Source organism: Rhineura floridana, chromosome 21 (genome assembly GCF_030035675.1).
Source record: "Rhineura floridana isolate rRhiFlo1 chromosome 21, rRhiFlo1.hap2, whole genome shotgun sequence".
Lineage (NCBI taxonomy): Eukaryota > Metazoa > Chordata > Lepidosauria > Squamata > Rhineuridae > Rhineura > Rhineura floridana.
This window is the reverse complement of record NC_084500.1, coordinates 18,518,294-18,544,720: the sequence shown is the minus strand read 5'-3', so window position 1 is coordinate 18,544,720 and position 26,427 is coordinate 18,518,294. Positions and strand designations below refer to the sequence as shown.

Here is a 26,427-nt window from a genome sequence, read left to right as displayed (position 1 = left end):
CTTTTTGTTTTAACAACCCTGAACAATTTAGTGTCATCACCAAACTTGGCCACTTCACTGCTCACTCCTAATTCTAGGTCATTAATGAACAAGTTGAAAAGTACAGGTCCCAATACCGATCCTTGAGGGACTCCACTTTCTACAGCCCTCCATTGGGAGAACTGTCCATTTATTCCTACTCTCTGCTTTCTGCTTCTTAACCAATTCCTTATCCACAAGAGGACCTCTCCTCTTATTCCATGACTGCTAAGCTTCCTCAGAAGCCTTTGGTGAGGTACCTTGTCAAACGCTTTTTGAAAGTCTAAGTACACTATGTCCACTGGATCACCTCTATCTATATGCTTGTTGACACTCTCAAAGAATTCTAATAGGTTACTGAGACAGGACTTTCCCTTGCAGAAGCCATGCTGGCTCTGCTTCAGCAAGGCTTGTTCTTCTATGTGCTTAGTTAATCTAGCTTTAATAATACTTTCTACCAGTTTTCCAGGGACAGAAGTTAAGCTAACTGGCCTGTAATTTCCGGGATCCCCTCTGGATCCCTTTTTGAAGATTGGCGTTACATTTGCCACTTTCCAGTCCTCAGGCACGGAGGAGGACCCAAGGGACAAGTTACATATTTTAGTTAGCAGATCAGCAATTTCACCTTTGAGTTCTTTGAGAACTCTCGGGTGGATGCCATCCGGGCCCGGTGATTTGTCAGTTTTTATATTGTCCGTTAAGCTTAGAACTTCCTCTCTCGTTACCACTATTTGTCTCAGTTCCTCAGAATCCCTTCCTGCAAATGTTAGTTCAGGTTCAGGGATCTGCCCTATATCTTCCACTGTGAAGACAGATGCAAAGAATTCATTGAGCTTCTCTGCAATCTCCTTATCGTTCTTTAGTACACCTTTGACTCCCTTATCATCCAAGGGTCCAATCGTCTCCCTAGATGGTCTCCTGCTTTGAATGTATTTATAGAATTTTTTGTTGTTGGTTTTTATGTTCTTAGCAATGTGCTCCTCAAATTCTTTTTTAGCATCTCTTATTGTCTTCTTGCATTTCTTTTGCCAGAGTTTGTGTTCTTTTTTATTTTCTTCATTCGGACAAGACTTCCATTTTCTGAAGGAAGACTTTTTGCCTCTAAGAGCTTCCTTGACTTTGCTCGTTAACCATGCTGGCATCTTCTTGGCCCTGGCGGTACCTTTTCTGATCTGCGGTATGCACTCCAGTTGAGCTTCTAATATAGTGTTTTTAAACAACTTCCAAGCATTTTCGACTGATGTGACCCTCTGGACTTTGTTTTTCAGCTTTCTTTTTACCAATCCCCTCATTTTTGTGAAGTTTCCTCTTTTGAAGTCAAATGTGACCGTGTTGGATTTTCTTGGCAATTGGCCAGTTACATGTATGTTTAATTTAATAGCACTGTGGTCACTGCTCCCAATCGGTTCAACAACACTTACATCTCGCACCAGGTCCCGGTCCCCACTGAGGATTAAGTCCAGGGTTGCCGTCCCTCTGGTCGGTTCCATGACCAACTGATCTAGGGAATAGTCATTTAGAATATCTAGAAACTTTGCTTCTTTGTCATGACTGGAACACATATGCAGCCAGTCTATGTCCGGGTAGTTGAAGTCACCCATTACTACCACCTTTCCTAGTTTGGATGCTTCCTCAATTTCATATCTCATCTCAAGGTCTCCCTGAGCATTTTGATCAGGGGGACGATAGATCGTTCCCAGTATTAAGTCCCTCCTGGGGCATGGTATCACCACCCACAACGATTCTGTGGAGGAGTCTGCCTCTTTTGGGGTTTCGAGCTTGCTGGATTCAATGCCTTCTTTCACGTATAGAGCGACTCCGCCACCAATACGTCCTTCCCTGTCCTTCCGATATAGTTTATATGCAGGGATAACCGTATCCCACTGGTTTTCTCCATTCCACCAGGTCTCCGTTATGCTCACTATATCAATGCTCTCCTCTAAGACCAAGCACTCCAGTTCTCCCATCTTGGTTCGCAGGCTCCTAGCATTAGCGTACAGGCACTTGTAAGCAGTGTCTCTCTTCAAGTGTCTTTGGCACTTGTGGTTAGGCCTGTGGTAATTTTGCTCTTCTGAATTGATATCCTGTGCCCCTGCTCTCACAATGCCTACTTCTAGTCCTACCCCTTTTAAAATTTCATCATTTCTTTGGTTTTTATCCCAGGGGGGAGGTTTATTCCGAACCGGACCTTTCTCAGCTCCTGTCGGGTTTCCCCCCTCAGTCAGTTTAAAAGCTGCTCTGCCACCTTTTTAATTTTAAGTGCCAGCAGTCTGGTTCCATTCTGGTTCAAGTGGAGCCCGTCCCTTTTGTACAGGCCCGTCTTGTCCCAAAATGTTCCCCAGTGCCTAACAAATCCAAACCCTTCCACCCGACACCCATCGTCTCATCCACGCATTGAGACTGCGAAGCTGGGCCTGTCTGGCTGGTCCTGCGCGTGGAACCGGTAGCATTTCAGAGAAAGCCATCTTGGAGGTCCTGGCTTTCAGCATCCTACCTAGCAACCTAAATTTTGCTTACACCCAACCGTATATTTAAGAACTTGCTTGGAACCCTAGGCCACCAGGTATTCCATACAGGTGAGTGAGCAGACTGGTGGAGGGGGGGATGGATGACTCCATCTCTCCTCCCCCAATCTGCTTGATAGGCAGCATATTTCCTTGGTCAGTGGGTCGTGGAGCATACAGGAATGGGTTAACTCCTCCTGCAGGCAGGGTCAAACTGAAACAAAGTGTCAGTTGGCGGTCATCCTTAAAGGGGAGGGAACCACTCCATCTCTCCTCCCCCAATCTGCTTGATAGGAAGCATATTTTTACTAGTCAGCCAGGAGACTAGCAACCTGCACTTCCATGCTAGCCATAGAGGAGGGGTTTCCTTTCCTCTGTGGCCAACATGGACACGTGGGCTACTTCTCTCTTAGCAGGCAGTAGTAAAAAAAAAAGAATTGCAGGCTAGTAACCTTTGTAGGCCTATTTACAAGGCTTTCTTACACTAATGCAAATGTTTAGTAGTAGTAAGTTAATGTCAGTACCTGGGAGGGTTAACGGTTTTCTTATTGAGCTGTCAAGCAGTCTATTTCACCTAGCTGTTGGCAGCAAGAGTTAGGGGGGGGGTTTGGAGGAGGAGCAGAGGGTAGCTCTTTTCATCATAGCATTTTTATATCCCTTGCAATGATCTCGATGTGACGTGTAAATGAATTATTGGGATTATTTGATGTGATTCATACTTATAAATTTACACATCAGTCCCTGTCCTCTTGGCACTAGATTTGGAACTTTATATCAAAGCTTGAATATTTAGTTTTCATGACTTGGTTTGCATAACAGATGGTTCAACTTTTATACAAGTCTGTTTTTCTTGGGTTTCTTTTTGGTTATGCCCATGCTGTTACAGAAAAACAACCCGACTGCAAACCTTGTTGCAGGTTGCCATAGTTTTGGTTATAATTTACAACGCACAATAAAACATAGAGACTAATTTAGCATCCACACAGTAAAAAAACAACAGGAGAGGCAAATTCCTTCTCTGACATCAGACATAGGATTCCTTTATTGAATGAGTTTTGTTACACAACTTGTGTTTCAGAATGGAAGTCTTAATACTATGAGAAGACAAAAGCTTGTTAGAGTATTCAGTAGAAACTTGTCCAGTATTTACCTTCATGCCATACTTGGCTAAATTATGGTGGAGGGACAACAGGCATGGAGTCAAGAAAAATGGTTGTAAAATGGTTGAGTTACACAAACAGAAGGTGGTCTGCAGTTTATGATAAATATGTGAAATAATATCGTTGTAGCTGCCATCTAGCAGAGCCATGTATTCCCCCCCGCCCAGTTGTCTGTGGGGAAGGGGATGCTCACCCAGTTTCTCCCCAGGGCTAGGCGGTAAAGTTTACTTAGACTCACAACAGGGTTTGCTTCAAGAGAGAGGAGAAGCCTACAGACCTTGCTTGTGTGTGCGTAAAAATGTGCGCATGCTTCAGTGTTGCAGTCATATAGTCCTCATAGCGCCACCTCAGCTAGGGAGGCAAAGTGGATTACTATGAGCATGAAGATTGCTCCCATTTTGCCCATCTTCTAGTGTGCGCAGGGAAAACAATAACAAGACCCAAAATATAAAAACGGGGTCTTCAACTGGTGTTCCGTCTTCTGATAAATACTACATGTTCTTAGTTTCATTATATAATTATTGAATTAGTTACAGTTATACATGCACTTTGATACAACACAGTACCATTCTTATATTTTGGATCTTGTTATTGTTGTCTAAGGACCCTTACTGTTGTTTATTCTTCTCCTCCTAGCATTAGCAGGAGCAACAAAACAATGATCTCTGGCTTAGCGTTATATCCAGCCTGGAGATCGTGAATCTCTCTCTCTCTCTCTCTCTGTTTTTTTTGGGGGGGGGGGGCAGAAATCAGAGAGAGCGCTCAGAATGCAGTCAACATAGTGCTGTGCTGCTTTTCCACTAGGACAAACACAGCACAGCACTATGGGGGCTGCCATTTGGCTTCAAAGGTCTGGGACAAGCTTCCAGAATGGAGTAGTGAGGGGTGGAGAAGCAGCTCAGGTCTTTGGAAGTAGAGGCTTGGCAACAAGAAGGAGAAGACTGCGCTTATATAACAATTTGGAAGGCTACACTAACTCCCTAAATGTTTTTAATAAAATGCTCTTGTTTGTAGCTTCTGTCTTAACTGAGATAATTATAGATAACACATTGCTGGACTAGCTTCCTGGAAGATTCTAATGAAAATGCTGCGACCTTTCTTTCCTTCCTTTTAAAGACCAAGCTTGAGATCCAGAGAGCGCTGGCGGAAGACTCTACAGTGTACGAATATGACAATATTTATGATGACATCCAGCAAAAGAAGGCAGAAAGTCATAACAATTCACTTGCAGGGAAAGGGGAAAAAAAGGTCCATACCTGGAAATGAGTATGATGTTTGTCTTGTATCTCCACAACTAGGGGTGATTTTGGGCTATAAAGACCTACAGCTGTGGGTGGTGGGAAGAAGCAGAGGGATGTGGGACTGCTGAGGGGAAGGGAAATGCCTTATGCAGAGTGAGTTTAAGGTTAACACTTGCTATGGATCACACATCATGAAAATTTAGGAAAAGAGGGATCTGCTGTTGTTATTTATCATTCACATAGCACTTTTTATTCTTACACGTTGTATAAACTCTTAAATTAACCCTCATGACCACCCTGTGGGACAGATCTGTATTCCTGTTTCAGACATGGGGCACTGAGAGCTAATACCTTGTGTAAACCTGGGCAGTGATCCCATGATGGAGATAAGGATTTGAGTCTCACAGATCCAAGTCTAAATTCAGTGCATCACGCTGTCCCTTTCCTGTGGGTTTTGTTTGGAGTGCTGGGGGGAAAGTTGCTTTTATCCCTCAGCATCACAAGTCCACAAATGTGCTCCCCAGCTCTCACTCACCCTTCTCTAGAGTCTGTCATGCTGAGCCTCTCCAAGTGTGGGAACTCTCCCAGGCCTTGTGTTGATTTTGGAAAGGCTGAGGAAGTAGCCAGATGTCATCTTTCTGGAAAACGACAGGGAATCTCCCTGACCTTGCACTAAATCTTGGAAGAGGCTCAGCATGATGGGGATGAGTGAGTCCCCAACTTGGAGCTCCGGATTTAAGTGTACCGTTACAAGTAGAATTGGTGGCAAGCACAGATTTTGCCTGACTAGAGAGGCTAGCCAGAATTTGTGTGCTTCTGCTTAAGATCTTTGCCGTAGTACTGGTGACAACAGCATTAACTGCTGCAGAATGTATCCTGCAAATACTCCCAGGACCTCCTGTTTATCTGCCACAGATTACATGATCTCCTTCCATTTCTTCATTGCTGTTTGTCTCTGCAGCCCAAGTACATCCAAAATATACTCAAGGCAGCCGAGCTAAGAAAGAAGGAGCAGGAAAAGCGAATGGAGAAGAAGATTCAGAAAGAACGTGAAATGGAAGGGGATGCATTTGATGACAAAGAAGCCTTTGTGACATCGGCCTACAAGAAAAAACTGCAAGAAAGAGCCGAAGAGGAGGAAAGGGAGAGGAGGGAGGCAGCTGTCGAGGGTGAGGAAGATGGCTGCTTTCAGGGGCGGGGCAGAAAATTGCTCTCATGGGTGCTGGGGGCTGGATTGTCAGACTCTGTGAACACACGCTGGCCTAAATTAGTTTTAAGCAGGTGTTAACTGGCAGGTGGCTGTTGTTCCTGTACACAATGTCTCTGGGAGCAGGTGGCAAGACGGGAACTGTTTGCCCAGTTTGTTTCCAGTTCTGTTTCACTGGCTTGGGATACTCTTGTGAGGTAGGCTGGGGGCAAAGGGAGGGGGAGGTTTGCTTAACACCCATGTAGGGAGCCTTTAGCTCTTCAGACGTTGCTGAACTACAGTTCCCATCATCATCCCTGGCCATTGGCTATGCTGGCTGGGGCTGAAGGGACTTGTACTTCAGCAACATCCAGAGGGCCAAAGATTCCCCTGCACCTGAAGGCTTAAGGCAAATTCACGGGTTCATAGGGAGATCTTCCTCCTTTAAAGCACTAACTGCTGCGTGGCACTGACATCCCCTTTTCACAGCACAAGGTAGAGGGGTGTGTGTGTGTGTGTGTGTGTGTGTGTGTGTGTGTGTGTGTGTGTGTGTGTGTGTGTGTGTGTTAGAGTTGCCATGTTGGGTTTCTTATTTGGACTGTAAATGTATGTATACCAGCCAGATTAGTAGTCAGCAGCTAGATTACCACCACAGATTTCCAGAATGCTCCCTTCATGTCACTTTGAGCAGAAAAAAGCAGCTGCCTGTACACCGCAGAAAAGATAGGGAGGGCACTTCATGAAGCTCACAAGCCCAGTCTCCTGCTGCCCCTCCTCCATTCTAGGAGGCATCGTCCCCCCATAGCCTCTTAATACAAGTAGCAAATGTGGGTACACCCTTAGCTGCTTTGTTCCTGATATCTCCCCACCAACACTATGAAGTAATACACAGTAATAATTCCTGCCTTCCTCTATCCAAGACATTCCCTGATATCAGTGTAAGAAGTTAATAACAGAACACCAGAAGAGCCCTGCAAGCTCATTCTGAAGGCTGGTGGCTGAAGGTTGTAGAAGACCAGCTGGGAATAATCCACGGGCTGTTTGGGCGGCCAGTTGGTAGCTAATAACGGGTACTGCACAGCCTTATGTAGGTGTAGCAGTTTGGAATGGTGGCCCAGGAAGGCTGATCCCTGCCTTCAGTTGGGTCCTGAACTAGACGTTTTGCTTATTAGCAGTTCTGTGTCTCTTTTCTCCTTTTTTAGCATGCTTGGATGTGACCAAGCAGAAGGATCTCAGTGGCTTTTATAGGCACCTACTAAACCAGGCAGTGGGGGAAGAGGAGATGCCCAAATGCAGTCTTCGGGAGGCCAGGTAAGCTTGAAATGCAGAAAAACCAGGTTCTCCTCTGGTTGTAGTGCCAGCATTGCCTGGATTGCAGTGATCTGGAAGGAGCCAGAGCAGAGTCCAAATTGGCAAGCCTCAACTAAGGATGGAGAGTTTTGTACCAGCCAGCGAGTGCATGCTTATCTGGTGTTTTATAACCATCGCTCAGGACTTGATCAGCTTTGACCTTTAACTCCACACTTGGGTGAGGTCAGCTAGGTGCTTCTTCCCTCTATCTGCTTATATGAAGAAGGGCTTTTCTTCAGATGCTGCGATGTGAGTGTAGCGTGTCTAGTGAGGAGCCACCTGTGGCCTGCAAAATGACCCTTCAGCAAGAACATATAAGGGGGATTAAGCAAGTATCTTTCACCAGGGTGGCGCCGTGGCTTTGGGATGTTATCAGAGAGGCCCAGCAGGCTCCGTTTTCTCACACATTTTTCGTTAGGTGTGACCATGTTTATTGCTGTTTGCATCTGTTTATATTGTTCATTTGGTGCTCTCTTTATTTCAGCTGTTCTTAAGTGTTTCATTACTATGCGTCACCTTGGGTACCTTTTTTGATGGAAAAGCAAATGAATGAGGTTTTTAAAGAAAGGGAGAAGCTTATTCATACATATGCAGGGCTTGAGTCCTTAATGCATTTTAGAAGAAAGCTGACTTTAAAAATGTTCATATCCTAGCACGTTGCCTTATATGTTCCCTAACAGTCTGTGTGTATGCTTCTGCACTCAGGCTGACTTTGTGTTCCCTTAGCCAAAGCCAACTCTTAGTTTGCAAGGTGGGTTCATTATACTGGAAGAGTCATAAGTGAAAAATAACCATGAAACACCACAGTGCAGTCATTTTTCAGCTGAATAAATGCGTCATTCAGGTTTGTTTGATGCACTGCTAATTTCTAAGAATTCTTTGGGCTTTGAGTATGCTATGATTCTGCAGAATGGAAAAATGTCCACAGAATTCGGTTTCCTGAAAACCTTAACATTCATTTTTTAAAAAATCTAGCCTTTATGGTTGCAAACGTACGCTTGAAAGTATGTGGGCAACCTATCCTGCTGAAATATTAGATACCAGAGAGGTAGTTGGATAAGGTGGAGCTCTGGTGCCTTTGCCCCTCCCATGATTAGCAAAAACAGAATACATTTTACAAAATAGGAAAAAATGCAGAAAGAATTATGCAAAGTGTGAGAAATTACATAACCCTTTGGCCAGTTGATATTTACAAGTAGCAGAATTTTGCTTTTCCAGGTGAAGAATTTGGATTGCCTGGACAGGGAATTTTAGTGAAATCAAGGGTGTGTATTGTAACCTTAAAAGTTGGCCTCCTTGTTAACCACCACCACCAGACTTGAAACATTGTAATTTCCGTAGTCCTATCAGAGTTAGATAGCTAAAAAATGTACTCCCAGATCTTCTTTTTCTGCATTATCCTGACAAAAGAGGAATATCTTCTGAATTGATGTATAGAAAAAAGTTTTGTAAGGCTGCACCGAATAGCAAACTACTAGTGTCTAACAGTGATACAGATACTATCCTTGAGGCATTCGGAGTGTATTTGCCACTAAAGACTGGATCATCGTTCTTTTTCCTCTGTGGAGGGTTTTAGTTTGTAACAGTTCAGTTGTCCTTTAGAAGGAAGTATCTTCCTATTCTGGTAAATGGAAAATCTTGCAGATCTTGATTCAGTAATATTGAAAAATACTCGTTGCATGCTCACTGCTAATTTGGGGGAAATCCAAAATCTTCATATTCACTGAAGTTAAAACACTCTCTCTTTCTGCTGGTCAGAGCATGCAAATGGTTAGATGGATCATCGGGTCAGAACTCAGCTGCATGTGATCAGTTCACATAACATGGACAGAACAAATTGTTTGTAGTGCATTCAGCTACAGATGGCAGGAAAACAGGTGATGGCAAATACAGCCTTATATGCCAACAGCTTTGACAACCATTTGTCACAAAGAGCAGTGGCAGTTACCATTACTTGTTGTGCCCATCAATTCCACTGGGCAAAAGGAGTTCACACCAGAGTGGGATTTGTCAGATGCCACCTCCAACCAGAGACACCTCAGTTTAACACAAATCAGGAGTTGATCTTTTGATACACAGGTTCTGATTAAGAGACGACTATTTAGCCATGCACTCCATATATTTCAGTGACACTATGTTCATTTCCAATGGCAGCCGGCCAATTGCTTTGAAAGCTCCCAAACGGCATGAAAATGATGGCCATCTCTGTCCCCACCATCTGTTATTCTGAGGAGTTATGCTGTCTCAGAACATGGGGATTCTGTTTTATGAAATCAAAGGTGTGAAAAAAATACAGCAAACCTGCAGTTTTCTGTGCATTCCAGCCAACATAAAAATGCTGTTTTCTTATAAATGTGGGCATGTGCTTTGGAAGATCAGATGTGGCTCAGGATTATTCTGAGTTTGTAGGGAGTGAATTCTATTTTGTGTCTTTAAAAAAAAATCTAGGATAAAGGAAGAAGAACTCAGTGGGAATTCCAGTGACTGCAAACAAGTGAGCAAAAGCCCAAATGAGAGGATGAGACCTGACATTCCTCTAAAAGCAGAAGATAACCCAGATGCAGACAGTGACTTGGAAATGGATACTAGCGATGAGGAGAACAGCACTAACATTCACACAAGCAGCAAAGCTGGTGACGAGAAGGAGACCAGGCAAGGCCACTCCAGCCGTAGTGGGGAGAGTTCCAGGCATCACAAGAGCCGAAGGGACTCGAGGTCATCCAGCGAGGAGAGAACCCGCCAGCCAAAGGTGCCTGCAGGCCCTCCAGAGGAAGAGGAGGGTGGAGGCAGAAAGGAGAAAAGTGGGGAGCACAGGGAAAAGGAACGTGAGAGAAGACACAAAGACCACGAGAAAGAGGAGCGTTCTCGACACGATCATTACAGGAGGCGGGATGAGAGGCAGAGGAGAAAAGACAGGAAAGAGAGGGACGATTATGATAGAGACTTGAGGAAGCAGAGAGTCAGAGAGGACAAGTACTCAGAGTGGGAACAGCAAGAGAAAGAAAGGCAGATAAGCAACAAAGGCCGGCACAGGGATAGGGAAAAGGACAAAGGGACAAGGGAAGATAAAGAGGTGGAGGAGGAGGAGCAGCGAGAGAGGAAAAGCAGCAGCCCTGGGTCCTTGGCAAAAGATCGCCATCGGACCCAGGAAAGTGAGGTGGAGGGAGAAAACTCGCCCAACTCTGAGAGACTGCCAGAGTTGAAACACAAGACTTCAGGGGAGGGAACAGAGCAGGCGGAGAAACCTCTAGAGAGCCAGAGCAAATTTGCAAAGCGTAGCAACGAGGAGACAGTCATGTCAGCAAGGGACCGCTACCTGGCTCGGCAGATGGCACGCGTAGGCACCAAGTCTTACATAGAAAAAGAAGAGGACTAGTTCGTTTCAGGAGGGGCATCTCTGGAGGTGACGTGTGCTCGCTGCTGGTGGGAATACCAGGGCAGCAGGAAATTAACTGCACGTTGGAGTGGAAGTAGTCCCAGGCGGCTCATATCTAGAGGGCCTTAAAAAGAGTGCCCTTCTCTGCAGGATAATGGATAGAGAAGTCTGACTTCTGGACATAGAGTGGATAGCTTGATTTGGGTCTGTTTACACTGACCTTGTGTACCTCAGTCCCTGTCTACACTCTTGTGTTGTTTGAATGCAATTAGCTCCAGCCTTTGCATGATAATCGCCTCACAGAGGTTTCCTTTAGAGTAGGCATGGGGAGCCTATGGCCCTCCAGCTGTTGCTGTGCTACAACTTCCGTCAGCCCTGCTGGCTGCTGAGGATTGGAGCCCAGCAACCTTTGGAGGGCCATAGAGTCCCCGTCCCTGCTCCAGACCATACAGCCCAGCCAAGAGTAATAGGGGAAGGAAAGCATGAAAATCGTATTTGATGAGGATGATAAGTCAGCCCAGCAGCAGAAATGCTTATTGTTTTGTTGGGAGTTTTTGTTTCGGGTTTTATTATTTCTGCTGTACAGAAACACTGAAATAAAACAAAGTGGGTGAATTTTATGCTGTGCTTGGCTCTGTTTTGTATCCATGCTAGATCTTAGTCCTGCCCTTCAAGCATGATAAACCAACTTATACTAGAGAGAGTCAGCAGTACCAGTCATGTCCCTGGCAAGGAGCTTCCTTACATGCAGGCTGTTGAATCAGGCCCTGTGTGTTAGAGACCCCAAGGCTTTATGAAGCTCCCATAAATGACAGTCCTGCCTCTAAGCTTGGCAAGTGAGAACTCTGGCAGAGAGAATGTTTTTATAATATAATTTCAACAAACACTTGGAAACACTGTTCCTTCTTACCTCACCTCCTGGTAACCTCCTCTTCTAACAGTGGCTGCACCAGTACCAAATTATTTTGGAAGTTTGAAGTTTCAAGGGGGAAAAAATCAGACCACTATTGTTATCTTCACTACATTGGCTGTAGCTTGAGAAATTGGTTTGTGGGTTAAAGGGCTCCAATAAGGTGCTGCAGCCCTACATTGCAGATTTTGGGGCTTTTCAAGTATCATGTGCTGATGTTTATCTTGCTGAATTACGTTTTAATTTTTTAAAAGCCTTTTGCTATGGAGCATCTTGTGTTTTTCATCCTGTGCCCTGGGAAGTCACTGGGAAGGCGGTTTGTATCTTGCTGCTGTTATGGAGACAGTAGAGGTGGTGCCTTTGCCAACTCCAGAAATAGAAATGTGCTTTCCTACTGCTTTGTGAGTGTGCTCTCTCTCTTTCCCCTTTGTGGATAATCTTAAAGAATTCTGATGACTGCGACTTTTAAGTTTTTAAGGAGGGAAACAACAAGGGTTGTGTCACGAATAACATCACAGGATTGTCTTTTGATTTAGTTTTGGGCAAACACCACTTCTTAGTTGTCCTTAAAGTGTCTTAGACACCAATAAACTTTTTCTACCTCTTCACTTTTTTACTTGGGGCATTTATTCCCTAAACTTTTTAAAAAGGCAAACCATCTTACAATTGAAGTGAGTCTGCTAAAATGCAGTTGAGTTCTCCCACTTTCCAGCATAATTTCATAGCAAATTTAAACATGATTGTGAGGCGGGAGGACACCTATACTTCTGGGGTCATCCATTTATCCAAAACAACAAGCAATTGTTTTATGTGGTCAGTAACTGATTAAAGAGCAGGAAGAAGACAGGGTTTTTTTTAAAAAAAGGGGATCCTAGAAATTACAGGTCGATTAGCTCAACAGCTGTTCCTGGAAAACTGGTAGAAAGCATTGTGAAAAGGTAAAATAATCAAGCACATAGAAGAACAAGCCTTGCTGAAGTGGAACCAGCATGGCTTCTGCAAGGGTAAGTTCTGTTTCACTAACCTATTAGAGTTCTTTGAGTGTTGACAAGCATATAGATAGAGATGATTCAGTGGACATAATATACTTGGGCTTTCAAAAAGCTTTCGACAAGGTACGTCACCAAAGACTCCTGAGTAAGCGTAGCAGTCATGGAATAAGAGGAGAGGTCCTCTTGTGGATCAGGAACTGGTTGAGAAACAGGAAACAGATTAGGAATAAATGGACAGTTCTCCCATTACAGGGATGTAGAAAATGGAATCCCCCCCAAAGGCTTAGTATTGGGACCAATGCTTTTTAACTTGTTCATAAATGATTTAAACTTTGGGTGAGCAGTGAGGTAGGAAAATTGGCTGATAATACTAAACTGTTCAGGGTTGTTAAAACACAAAGGGATTGCAGAGTTCCAAAAGGGCCTCTCCAAACTAAGTGAATGGGTGGTAAAATGGCAAATGCAATTCAGTGTAAACAAACACAGAATGATGCGTGTCGGGGCAAAAAAATCTAAGTTCTCATATATATGCTCGTGGGTCTGACCTTGGAGTTGTAGTGGATAAGTTGACGAAGATGACCCAGTGTGTGGAAGCTGTGAAAAAGGCAAATCCCACACTACATATAATTAGGAAAGGAATTGAAAATAAAACTGCTGATATAATGCCATTATACAAATCTATAGTTAGACTACACATGGAATACTATATACAGTTCTGGTTGCCTGACATCAAAATGGATATTGTACAGCTGGAAAACGTTCAGAAAAGGGCAACTAAAATGATCTTGGGGCTGGATCAGCTCCCCTGTGAGCAAAGCTTACCAGTGGATAGAAAAGGGGTTTCTCACTCTCTCATCATACTAGAAGCATAGGATAGTAGAGTTGGAAGGGGCCTATAAAGCCATCATGTCCAACCCTCTGCTCAGTGCAGGAATCCAAATTAAAGCAGACCCGACAGCTGCCTATTGAAGGCCTTCAGTGTTGGAGAGCCCATTACCTCCCTAGCTCATTGGTTCCACTGTTGTACCACTCTTAACAGGAAGTTTTTCCTGAGGTTCACCCAAAATCTGGCTTCCTGTGACTTCAGCCCATTATTCTGTGTCCTGCACTCTGGAACGATTGAGAAGAGATCCCTGCCCTCCTCTGTGTGACAGCCTTTCAAGTGCTTGAAGAGTGCTATCCTCTCTTTTCTCAGTCTTCTCTTCTCAAGGCTAAACATGCCCAGTTCTTTCAGTCTCTCCTCGTAGGGCTTTGTTTCCAGTCCCCTGATCATCCTTGTCGTCGTCCTCTGAACCTGTTCCAGTTTGTCTCCATCCTTCATAAAGTGCAATGTTCAGAGAGGGACGCAGTATTCAAGATGAGGCCTAACCAGTGCTGAATAGAAGGGGACCAATACTTTATGCAGTTTGGAAACTATACTTCTGTTAATGCAGCCTAAAATAGCACTTGCCTAAAATAACAGAACCTAATAAGGCAGGGATCAGCAATATATGGCCCTACAGAAGTTGTTGGACTCCAACTCCCATCAGCCTGTGCCAACAAGGGCAAAGGCTGGAGATGATGGGAACTGTAGTCCAGCAACACCTGGAGTGTGTTTGCTATTCTTGATTTATATCACTCCAATATGTTTTGATGAACAAGTCCTCTTACCAGGAATCAATTTTAATAAATTATTCCCCACCAGACATAGGGGGATACAACTGCCATTTTATTGTGATACTAAATTTATTACAGTAACAGTTTACATCGCAAGGCACATACTGATGACTTACAATCCAGCTGGGGACATTAAATATAACTAAAGCAGTAGCATAAATTAATATAGTTGCATTATATACAAGTTAAGCGAGGAATACTTTAGTTTTGTAAAATAAAACTCCAGTTTTAATTTCTCCATACCAAAAGGTAAACACAGTCCCAGTTCATACAGAAAGGGTAGTAGTAGCCTAAGTTAGTTTCCAAACCAGCCTCTTGCACATTTCCCATTCCATGTAATGTGGCCTGTGCAGCAGAAACTTTCATTGGGTTATGTTCATGTACCAGAAATTGATTTCATACTATTTGCTTTGGCATACTTAACAGCTCCATAGATAAGTGTGTTCAGAACAGCAGCATTTGTCAGAGGGCCTAGTAAATTGGAATATCAGCATTGTATGTGTTCAGTGTAGCCCAGTCAGCCAACTAGTTACACCATTGTTAGTTTTTTTGTAATAGAAATACACACACCAATTTAGTGGTCCTATCAGTGTTGTCGGTTTGCAGTTTAGTGCTCATAAAAGAGGCTTTTGAGAGCCTCATTCGTCACTTGCCATCTGTCCCCTGATGCAGAGCTCCCATGGAGTGGTTGCATAAAACTGCAAAATGGCTCTATGCCCACCCCATTAAGAAAAAAGAAAACACAAATTAAGACACTCCTGAAGAATTATTTCTCTGTGTGGCTACGCTGGGCTATGGAAGGGCATTCTGCACGAATGCATCAGCCTGCTGCAACAAGCACCATGTGGATGTGACACTTAGCCTTGTAAGTAACATCTCCCCGGTGCACAATCAAATGAGTAGAAAGGATGGATGCACTCGACACTTGCGCCTGGAGTGGTGGTCAGGTGAAGAGCTGGGGAGTGATGCAAGGGGTGAACCCCCATGTACATTTGGATGCCAACATGTTGTGGTAGGCTGGGCCCTTGCAGTCTTCTGAAATGTCTTGTGACAGGAAGTGGAGAACAGGCAACTCATTCAATGGCTGGCACTTGTTTAAAGGATTCACATAGTCGCCACTGGGTGACTTCACCACCTCCACTGAGGTTGAGCCCTTTCTTAGGACTGAGGTACATGATTAGCAGGATCATGTGATGCGGCTCTTGCAGGGCTCCAACTTCAGACTGCAGGTGGAGGTTGAATGCTCCTCCTCTCATTAAAAGAAAGACACCAAATAATCCCTGCATATAGGTAACTCATCAGGGAGAATGATCTTCCTGTCTCCTCTAACATGCCATTTTTCTGGGGATAGCTATTGGCTCCACTCTTGCCCCTGCTTTTACAGCAACATTTAATTTCCTTTCCTCTCTCCCCAGAAAGTCTCATAGTGGTATAATGCTGCAAAAGCTGCAGCTCTGTAAGCTGAACTCTTGAAGAGGGCTTTTTGGTAACGCCTCTCTCGTAGGGGTTTGAGGTGGACATTCAATCCAGGAAACTCTGTATATTAATTTGGTAAGATGTGGCTAGCAGGACTGGACGAGTTCCTGCATTTCTTCAGCTTCGTCAAAAACAGTGAGGTCCTTAGAAGCAAATACAACAGGGTCTACACAGAGGGTCACATTGAGAGTGATAACAGGTGTGCTGGCACAGACAGATGGGTCTAAATATAATCCTAAATCGCGACAGTTGCTCTGACAAGAGGCTTGAGTAAACCATGCATGCATTCACACAGCCCCCTGCCCTTGTATGGAGTTGTGAATACTCATTCATGCTTGCGCGTCCTCATGTTTCCAAAACAAAGCCAGTGCAGTAAAATGAACTCAGAATAGAGTCTGGTGCCAGGGAGTGCAGCCAGTCTTCAGTTTAAAACATTTGGAGGCCTACCCTTTTGTCACCACGCTTCTGTCTCCATCACAAACGCGCTTCTTGGTGGAACTTCAGTTCTTTTGGGGAAAGAACTTAAAAGCAACAAGAGGGGCAGGGAGCTAGTGTCACCCTTCCCGCACCCACCTCTCCAACTCCCACCAACAGCTATTTAGACAGCATTCATACGGATGTCACCAAAGGGAATCTCTGTGGCTGTTTCTGGAGTAATGCTTTTTAGAATACGCTGTGGAGGAAGAGAAAGAGCGTGTGTTAGTGAGATAGCAGGACACATGACAGGTGGGACAACAGAGCCGGAAGGAAGGGGTGGGCCAAGAGTCTATCCCAGGGTTCCCCTCCTAAAGGTGCTTCACAGAAGACATCAGAAGAGGGGCTCACAGAGCAAGTAGCTCCAGATAAGTGGTGCAGTGAACCAAGCCTCTTAATACACCCAACTGGATTTTCTAGGTTGGTTCAGCTATTTTATTTACCCTGTGGTTGTATCCAACTAAGTTTTATTTAAAGCAGACCTGTTGAAGTTAATTGACCAGGCTGAAAAAGGTTTTCCACCTCTGCTTTAAAGCAAAAAAGAGGAGTGGAATCTCCAGAACTTCCCTGTTGTTGTGGAGCAAGCAGGATTAGAACTGGGTGGGGGTTGTCTCCTCCAATAGAAGTGTTGACTGACATGACCCTGCCTTTAGGATTTCTTTTTTTTAATGTATTAAATTTTATCAGCTGCCCAATTAAGCTGTTCTCAGGATGACATTCAAATTTCATTTCATTTCAAACTTCATTTCATTTCAAAGTTGAGCCAAAAATCAAAAGTGCAGTAAAGCAAATTAAACAGCAACAAACATGACAAATATAAAGCAGACACTTTAAAATGAGAGCTATTAAAACATTGCCGTGATGGATCAATTGGAAAAGTAACCTGTCTCAGGATGACCTCCTCCTCTGAGGGAGAAGCACAGTGACAAATCACTCTGTTGCTTGAGAGTGGTGTGGTGGTTCATCCACTTCGTCAAATGAGGATGAGAAAGAAAAGCATATACATTTTGGCTCCTCCCACCCCTACCCCCCCCCCAATTTTCTTGAACTGCACAGACCTGTTTGCCACCTACCTCTTTAAGTGTTCCTGGAGTAGTTGCCAACCGATAAACCATGTAGGCAGGAATGCAAATGAAGGACGACGTCCCGATACAGTAACCCAAAACCATGGTCCAGTAAGGATAAGTGTAGTTGAAGAGGCGGAGCTCTGGGGGGCTGGACATGATGCTGCAAATGATAAACTGGAGAAAAGCCAAATGTATTTAATTCACTAGGTCTCTGGCCGAGAAGCATCCCCACTGTGAGACAGGATAATAATGTTATTTTGGGATTGGGTGCAAAAAAAGTAGCACAAATCAGAGCTGTAGGTCAAAGAAGCATAGGGGAGGAACTGGAGGATGGGTTGTAGAGAACAGGTGTCGTTTTGTTTTATTTTAAGATATTTATATATGCCTCTTTTCTGGATGGTGGCTTACAATGATATAAACTACAAGCATATATATATATAAAATAATATTACCAAGAATAAAAACTACTTTCTCTCTCTGTTTATTTTACAAAGTTTTTATACTGCTTAACTGTAAATAAAACCTCTTAAGCGGTTTAAAAAAAAGTATCAATACAAGTCAAAGATAAAAGCAAGGATTTTTTTAAAAAAAATTCAAAATATAATTAGTATCAGCTAAAATTACAGATTAAAACACACCAGCTTTCACATGTTTCAGATTAGTTTTTACTGTTTTTTAAAAATTTTAACTGTTTATGTACTGTTTTATCTTGTACGTCGCCCAGAGTGGCTGGACAACCAGCCAAATGGGCGACTAATAAATTTAATAATAAAATAAATAAAATAAAATGTCTGGTAAACTTGCCTAAACAAAAAAGGGTTTAGCAGGTGCTGAACAGAATACTGCAAAGGTATCTCCCTGATGGCAGTGGGCGTGGTGTTCCCTGTGACCAAACCTTTCTTCATGTGTAATTGCCGCCGTCCCTGCCGTTAGGCAGAGTGAGGTGGCTGCCTCCGGTCTTAAAGCTGGGAGAGGAAACAATAGCAAGGTGTTCAGACGGCAGAGCTAGCCTGCTGCCCTCAGATGCAACGGAGGATGCTGTCCCGTCGCAGTGTTAAAGTTAGATTCAAGAGCCAGTCTGGTCAGCTTCTGTATGTAGAATGGAAGGGGTGTGTGTGTGTGGGAATCTTGTCCTTCACCTGAGGCAGCAAAATGCCTTGGGTCCGCTTTGTGTGGGCTTCCTCCTTAGAGGAGATCTTCAGCCATCCTTGTGCATACACATCCACCCTGCTCCTTTCACCCTCTTTCAAGTGTTGGTCTCTCCAGCCACTGCTGTCCCGTTCCCTTCCTGTTCCAACTGATCCTCAAAGACAGGTGGGGAACCCTTTTCAGCCTGAGGGCCACATTCCCTTCTGGGCAGTCTTCTAAGGGCCACATGCAAAAGTACTCTTCTACAGCAGGCTAGTTTTTACATGCACTCACACACCTCTCTCTGTCCTCCATCCAGGAAAGCAAGAGGGCACGATTCAAGGAAATATTTCAGCCAGGCCAAAACAAACAACAGGTTGCAAAGCAGGGCCATTAAAATGTGTGCCCTGGAGACAGTTTCAAAGGCCGGGTAGAGAGAGCTGGATACCCATATTCAGCCCCTGGGCCTAAAATCCCCTATCCTTGATGAAAGAGAACAAGCAAACAGCCAAAAAATTAGAAGCAGGAACAATATGGACTGCCTTTTACCAGCTTCAGCTGGTAAGACAGCTGTGGCTATTTCTGGACTGGGATAGCCTCACCACTGTTGCCCATGCACTGGTAACCTCCAGGCTGGATTACTGTAATGCACTCTGTGTGGAGCTGTCCTTGAGGTTGGTCCAGAAGCTGCAGCTGGTGCAACTGCTCACAGGGGTAGGGTATCGCCAACATGTTACCCTGCTGCTGAAAGAATTGCACTGGCTGCCCATTAGCTTCCGGGCCAAGGTTTAGTTTTGGTGTACGAAGCCATATGCAGCTTGGGACCAGGATACCTGAAAGAGTGTCTTACCCCTCATATATTCAGTTGATCATTGAGCTCTGCAGGTGAGGGCCTCCTACTGATACCATCTTATCAGGTCAGTTCTGCACAACATAGGAAGCGGATCTTTAGCGCAGTGGCACCTTCCCTTTGGAATTCTCTCCTCTTAAATATTAGACAGGCGCCATCTCTATTATCTTTTTGGCGCCTACTGAAGACCTTCCTCTTTCAACAAGTCTTTTAAGTAGAGACTTTAGCCCAGTCTGTGTCTGTGCTGGAATTGCTTTTTAAGATATTTTTAAAGAAGTTTGTAAAGATGTTTTGTTTTAATCTGTTTAAAGCCCTTTTGTTTTTAAGATGTTTTAGAGTGTTTTTAGTGTTTTGTTTGCTGCCCTGGGCTACTTCTGGAAGCTAGGGTGGGCTATAAATTTAATAAATAAATAAATAAAATTTAAAAAATCAGAGGCCACTTAATACGCTCTTGGCATAAACTTCATTTGGTAGAAATTAGACCAAGACATCCAGAGAACACAGATTTTTGCTGGGTTCTCCATTTGTACTAAGCAATTACAGCATCTCAGTATAGTGTTTTTAATTTCATCTTCTCAGGCTCATAAAGTTGTGTGTTTATGTATATGATTGATGTGTACCTTTTCTTCTTCTGGTAATAAAATGGAAATTTAACACACTTTCTTCACCCAAGCAGAGTTCGCCCCCCCTTCAAATCACCATACAGGCCCTAAACCTTTTGCCATCAATTTTGCCATGACACCTCTCCTTTCTTGCTGGATGCTGAGTGCTAACTACCCTGAAAATGCAGGCTGAGTTAATTTAGGAACAGGAAATTAAGGCTTTGTTTAATAGTGCCAGGAACAGCTTTGCCAAATCAGTGGCAGGGACAGTGGCTCTTACTTCTGCCTTTATTTATTTATTTATTTATTTATTTCATTAAACTTATAGACCGCCCCATAGGCGAAGCTCTCTGGGCGGTTCACAAGACAAGAAACATCAGAAGTACAATAAACCTATAACAATATAAACACATTAAATTTTTTTTAAAAAAAGGTGCCATCTGCTTTTGTAAATGTTTAGCTAGGTGTCTCCTGAATGTGTCTTGTCAGTCAGTCAGCTTTTATGCTCTTCCCACTCTCCCCCCACTCCTTGTTACTAGATTTTAAAAAATGCTGTGCCTTTGTTCAGAGAAGTTAGGTCTGATCCCTTTAAAATTTTATTTATTTATTTATTAGATTCATATCCTGCCCTTCCTCCCAGTAGAAGCCCAGGGCGGCAAAACAAACCCTTTTTAAAACAATTGCACAATTCGTGATTTAATATTATTCACTGAAACCCGTGTAAAGATCTGACTGAGCCACAATCCAGAGACCAATGGGAACAGTATATGGCTACGCACTTGAACAGGGCCAGCCCTACTGTTAGGCAGAGGGAGGAGGTCTGAGGCAGCTGATTTTGGGTGTTATGAAAAGCCATCAAATGGATAGTTAATGTATTACCGTAGTGTTTTTACTGCTGGTGACAGGAGAGGCACTTGTGGGATTTACTGCCTTGGGTACCGTCCACTTCGACTTGGAGTGGGGGCGGAGGAGGGAAACACCATCTTCTGTTTTTTGTCTCAAGCAGCAACGTGTCTTGGTGGGCACTGCCCAAGCAAGTGAAGGACCGATGTTTAGAGATGCTACGTTTTGGGTGGCTCTTGTGTTGCCAGGAGCCATGTGGGAAATCTATTCCAGAGGTAGTGGCTTTGCCAAACCAGCTGTGGGACCTGGGAAGAGCCATAGCGCAGCTGGTAGACCATCTGCTTGGCATGCAAAAGGTCCCAGGTTCAGTCCCGGGTGCCTCCCGGTAGGTCTGAGAGAAAGTCCCCTCTGCGGGATCCCTGAAGAGCTACTGCCAGTCAGTGTAAAGTCAATACTGAGATAGATGGGCCAATGGTCTGACGTTGAACAGGGCAGCTTCCAATGTTTCAAGAGGCAGTTTTGTGAGGTAGGGCATTGCGTGTGTGCGTGCGTGTTGTTTTTATGATACAAATGAGGGGGGCGCTTCACTTGCCAACCCCCCCTCGCTTTGCTCCCCAGACAGGCGCTCTCTCTCGCTCTCTCTCTCTCTCTCTCTCTCACACACACATACACACACACACACACACACACAGCGCCCCCCAGGCACTCACCACCACCACATTTAGGCAGCTTCCTCACCTCCCACCTTAAATCAAGATTCTGGCAACAACACACTGGGGCAGGTGCCACTTATACGTTGGTACTGGACAGTCGGACTCACCAGGAGGAATATAGGGCTGACGGCCACCCAGCAGATTCTCCAGAACCATCCAGGGCTGAATCCAAGCATCTCCTTCACGTCACTGCAGAACTGGGTGACACCTGCATATAGTCACATGGGATGAGACCCAAGTTAAGTCGTGTTTTTATGAGTTTGATTCAACAGATAAAAGATACAACAGTGATAGCTTAGACTGTGCCAGCTGAGATTTTCATGCAGACTTTCAAGCTGCACAGCACCCTTCTGCTGCTCTTCCTAACCAAAGAGTTCTGCAGAACCTCAGAGCTCACTTCTGAGTTGGCTCATCATGTATGTATACAGGGTCACTCTAGGTGGGCCTAGAGTGACGGCAGCCAACTGTGCAAAAGGTGAGAGGACAATAGAGGCAAAAGTGGAAGGGAAAGAGTCACAGATAAAGGGCTTCTCCAGGGAGCATTTTTATTGAGTATTCATCCTGATTTGCTTGCACAAAGTTTATGTGAAGGTTTGACTATATCCAGTCTTTGCTGAATATCTGTTGTGATTTGTTTGTGGGGAGATTATATGACAATGAGCATTCATCCTGATTTGCCTGCATGATGGTTATATGCCTTCCCATTAATCATTTGCTCATCCCACATTTTTTGGGGTGATAGAGCACTTGACTCAACTTTTATTATGCAAACCCTACGTTTCCGGTATGCACAAACTACTGACAGTCTGGGGGCAACTGCAGTGGGCCTGGTGTAGGGATTTTAGCAAGGCCCATGTGCCCCACTGGCTGCCTATTGCGAGGGAGGCCCTAAAATGTGTGTGCCTTCCCTTTCTAAACACGTCCTTAGTGTGGACGCTGCCTTACCACTCCACTTACTCAAAAGCGATTGAATGTAACTTTGATGGATTTGCATGAGAAATGTCTGGCCAGCAGGTGCACAGGCACACAGTTAACCTCACCGTAGAACCAAGCCACTGCAATGGATTCCAGGAACACCACGGCTATCACAGCTGGGCCTGTGGCATATTCTTCAAACAGCTTTACCACATATGCACCACCCTGGGGGGAGGGGGAGAGAAAGACAATGAAAAACAAGAAGTTTGCCTCCATTTCCCAGAAGGGAAAGAACTGTGCCTGTACGGCTCATAGAGCTCATCCTAGAGGGAGCAGAGAACATACTTTAGTCTGATGCTCTCTTCAGAACCGGCACAACCTGAGTAATCCTCAGCAGTGTCAATGACCCAATTTCTCCAACGGGCTTTCTTTCTTTTACCTCGCACAATGCAGCAACCATGAAGAAAAAAAGGCCAAATGGGAAATGCAGGCATTTCTCCTGGGGTTTGAATGAGGTCATCCAATGGGACCAATGCCTCTCTGTTTCCACCCCGGTGAGAATGTATTGAAGGTGCACGTCATCATCCCCCACCCCAATGATTGGGAGAAAAGCTGAAGGCAGACCCTTCTTCCTGTTCTTTCCCCCTCGGGATCCAGACTTTCCCAGAAGGGAAGGAAGTTGTGCCTCCAGCAGGAACTGGGGCTCCTATTTTACAGGAAGCGTTCCCATTCAAGGAGCATTTGCTGATAAAGCACGATGCATAATATCAGCTGCTCATGGAACGTTCGTTTATGCTTGGCAACAATGCCTCCCCTATCAGATTATTCGTTATCTGTAGCCCAGCTTGGCGTCTCATCCAGTGTGTTGGCGTCATAACACCACGACATACAATTTGAGACGCCACAAGCCCTTTTTGGAATTAGAGCTGGCGCCGCATGTTATGCAGCGCTGGGTGGGCTTTTCAATGCTCACTATGAATGTCCTAAATATTATTGACACTTAACAACACTCTTGCCATTTTACAGTGTTTTGCAACTGCACATTCAGTTTTAAAACAGCCCCAATCAAGGCTGTATGGAAACGAAGCATTCATAACTGGATTCTAAAGCAAATTCAGAATCTATGGAAAGGCAGGATGTAAATCTAAAGAGAGATCCCCTTGTAGCATTGCAGAGATTGGCACAAATCTTGGATTGCACACAACTGTTTGTGGTCCAAGAGCTGCATTCTAGCATCCTCTGTGGCATTTCAAGAGATCCTGGTGCCTGGAGGTAGGGTTGGAGAGAAATTTGATTCAGTTTGTGTTTAAAGGTGAGCCAACCAAAGCTGCTCTTTCCAAAACAATATCTGAACCAAAATACAGCCATTCTCCAAAATTTGTGCTTTGCCAAATTTTCCATTGCAGTTCTTCAGCCATGTAATGTGTACAAAAATTACTAGTATTAATTAATTAAAAAGTATTAGGGGAAAGCGTGCATGAGAATCCGCACATTAGTGAGAATAACATACATGAATGCATTATATTAGGGAAAATTGCTTTGCAAAAATTTATTAGGAGAAATTTGACTAAAATATTAAGTGTTTCTTTTAAATGCAAATTGCTACAGAAATGTGGAGAACTGAATTTCAAGTTAGAAAAATGAGAAACTGAGATGAACTGAAATTGACCGATTCACCTATCCCTCCTCGAATCTCAGATTGCGCACTGCCTGGCTGGTCTTGAAAATGTGTGCTACTCACAAAGGTCAACGTTGACAGTGCACCCATGAAGCAGGTCACGATGAAGCCCAACACAAACAGCTCCCGGCGCTTGCTCCAGATGTGCGGGAATTCATCCAGGACAGCAGTAATTACCCCTTCCAGGCCTGCAAACTGGGAAAAGCACACTGAGGAGTCAGCAAAAGAAAGGCAGCCTGTTCTTAGAAGATTTGAAGGATTTGGTGTTTGCACTTGTAAAACTGAACCTGTTTTCAGGGTTAAGGAATAACCACACAAGCTGAGGCCAGGCCAGGCAGATCATACACCACCTATGCCTCAAAGGCTACAATCTGATTTTCATAGAATAGTAGAGTTGGAAGGGGCCTATAAGACCCTCGAGTCAACCCCCTGCTCAATGCAGGAATCCAACTTACAGAATACAGGTGGCTGTCCAGCTGCCTCTCGAACGCCTCCACTAAGTAGTTAGTTCCATTGTCGAACTCCTCTAACAGTTAGGAAGTTTTTCCTGATGTTCAGTCAAAATCTGGCTTCCTGTAACTTGAGCATGCCTCCTCCCAAGGGAAATGATGCAGTTCCTTGGTGGAGGCCAGCCACCCCCAGCCAGGCATCCTCCAGGTGTTTTGGACTACAACTCCCATCAGACCCAGCTGCAACTCCAATAGGACCCAGGAGCTGATGGGAGCTGTGGTCCACAATGGCCATGCCGACTGGGACTGATAGGAGTTGTAGTCCAAAACATCTGGAAGGCACCAGGTTTGGGAAAGCTGGTGTAGACTTCACCCCAGAGGAAGGGGGGGGATCTTCCTTGCTTACCAGCTAGCCAGGCATCGGTGTTCCAGCTCCAACGCCAGCTGAGCTTATCCAAAGAGATAGTGTTTCCATTCTTGCTGGGCATGGAATAAGTCTGCCTTCAGTCACCCCCACCCTGGCCCTTCTACTGAACTACCATTGCTTACCGTGCTGTCCAGTCCCAGAGTGATTAACATCAGGAAGAATATAATGGCAAAGAAGGTGGAGGCGGGCATATTTGCGATGGCCTCTGCATAGGTGATGAACAGGAGGCTGGGTCCTGTCAGACAATGACATTACAGAGTCAAGACAGATCATGCCTCCACCCACCTCGTCGCCTTGAGAATAAGACTCCCCACGTGCCTCACTCTGTTTCCTCAGGGATTAATTTTTTTATGTCCTAGCCTTCCGACTTGTAACACAGTGGCCAATGACAATATAAGTTGACACACAGCCATACAGTAGATAAGATAAAAACAAGCCAACCAGCACAGCTGATATTCAGCAGCATAAATAATCAGTCACTCCTCTCAGAGCCAGTTAGGCTGTGACCATGCCTCCCTGCCACCACTAGAAAACAACATTCGCACCACTACCACCACCAGAAAACAATGTTTTAACCTGGCATCTGAAACTCGTTAGGAAGGGAGCCTGTCTGATCTCCTGTGACAGGGAGTTCCACAGCCTTGACGCCATAATAGTGAAGTCTCTGTTCCATGTTCCTACCAATTGCAAGAAGGCATCGAGGAGAGCCCCCCCCAAAGGTCTGAGTCAGGGTAGCCAAGGAGGTATCCTCTAGAAGTTGTTTGACTGCAACTCCCATCAACCCTGACCATTAGCCATGCTGGCTGGGGCTGATGGGAGTTGGAGTTCTACATAGGGAGAGCATGATGGGTCAGGACAGTGGCCATCTGGTCCTGTATCCTGTTTTCAGCCAGATGCCCTAAAGGGAAGCCCGAAAGTCCTACAACTTCTGGAGGGCACGATGTTCACCACCCATGGGTGCTCGGGCAGGATGGTGTTGAAGGAGATAGTTCTTCATGTTACCTGGCCCTAACAGTTAAGACCTAACCCGTTTCAGGCTTTAAATTGTAGAGCAGGCCAGGAACCAAATCAGTCAGCACAATGATGGAGTCTTCCCCAAATTTTTATTTTTTTGTTTATATTGAGCAGTCATGCCGCACCCTTAAACAAATCCCTAGAGCAGCTTACATCATCAAAATACAACAAACAATTAAAATACAATAAAATATAAACTGGCTCCGGTTGAAACTCTAGCTGACGCAGTTTGGACCAGCAGAAGTTTCCGAAAGCTTTTCAGAGGCAGGCCCAACTTAAGGCGTGTTGTGGTGATCTAACCTTTATGTAACTAAGGCATGTGTGATTATGGCCAGTAGCTATACTTTTGCCAACAAAAGCATTGTGCAGAGCCAAACTGATTGGCAGGCTTGACCCTA

At 44.6% G+C, this 26,427-nt stretch overlaps 2 protein-coding genes across 6 annotated transcripts in view; one reads left to right on the top strand and one right to left on the bottom strand.

Annotated features, from left to right (window-relative positions):
* The window catches only part of NSRP1 (nuclear speckle splicing regulatory protein 1), a 34,062-nt gene extending 22,607 nt beyond the window's left edge, over positions 1 to 11,455 (top strand). Inside the window, exons 4-7 of the mRNA XM_061605050.1 lie at positions 4,799 to 4,930; positions 5,885 to 6,092; positions 7,312 to 7,420; positions 9,908 to 11,455. Of these exons, the coding sequence (XP_061461034.1) occupies positions 4,799 to 4,930; positions 5,885 to 6,092; positions 7,312 to 7,420; positions 9,908 to 10,835 (1,377 nt within the window). The 3' untranslated portion in view covers positions 10,836 to 11,455. The remainder of the gene's footprint in view (positions 1 to 4,798; positions 4,931 to 5,884; positions 6,093 to 7,311; positions 7,421 to 9,907) is intronic.
* A 2,976-nt stretch (positions 11,456 to 14,431) lies between these two features.
* The window catches only part of SLC6A4 (solute carrier family 6 member 4), a 46,207-nt gene continuing 34,211 nt past the window's right edge, over positions 14,432 to 26,427 (bottom strand). For all 5 annotated transcript variants that reach the window (XM_061604722.1, XM_061604723.1, XM_061604720.1 and 2 more), the window contains 6 exons: positions 25,138 to 25,250; positions 24,203 to 24,334; positions 22,587 to 22,686; positions 21,654 to 21,754; positions 17,417 to 17,584; positions 14,432 to 16,542 (listed from right to left, as the gene is read on the bottom strand). In XM_061604722.1, the coding sequence (XP_061460706.1) occupies positions 16,468 to 16,542; positions 17,417 to 17,584; positions 21,654 to 21,754; positions 22,587 to 22,686; positions 24,203 to 24,334; positions 25,138 to 25,250 (689 nt within the window). In that variant the 3' untranslated portion in view covers positions 14,432 to 16,467. The remainder of the gene's footprint in view (positions 16,543 to 17,416; positions 17,585 to 21,653; positions 21,755 to 22,586; positions 22,687 to 24,202; positions 24,335 to 25,137; positions 25,251 to 26,427) is intronic.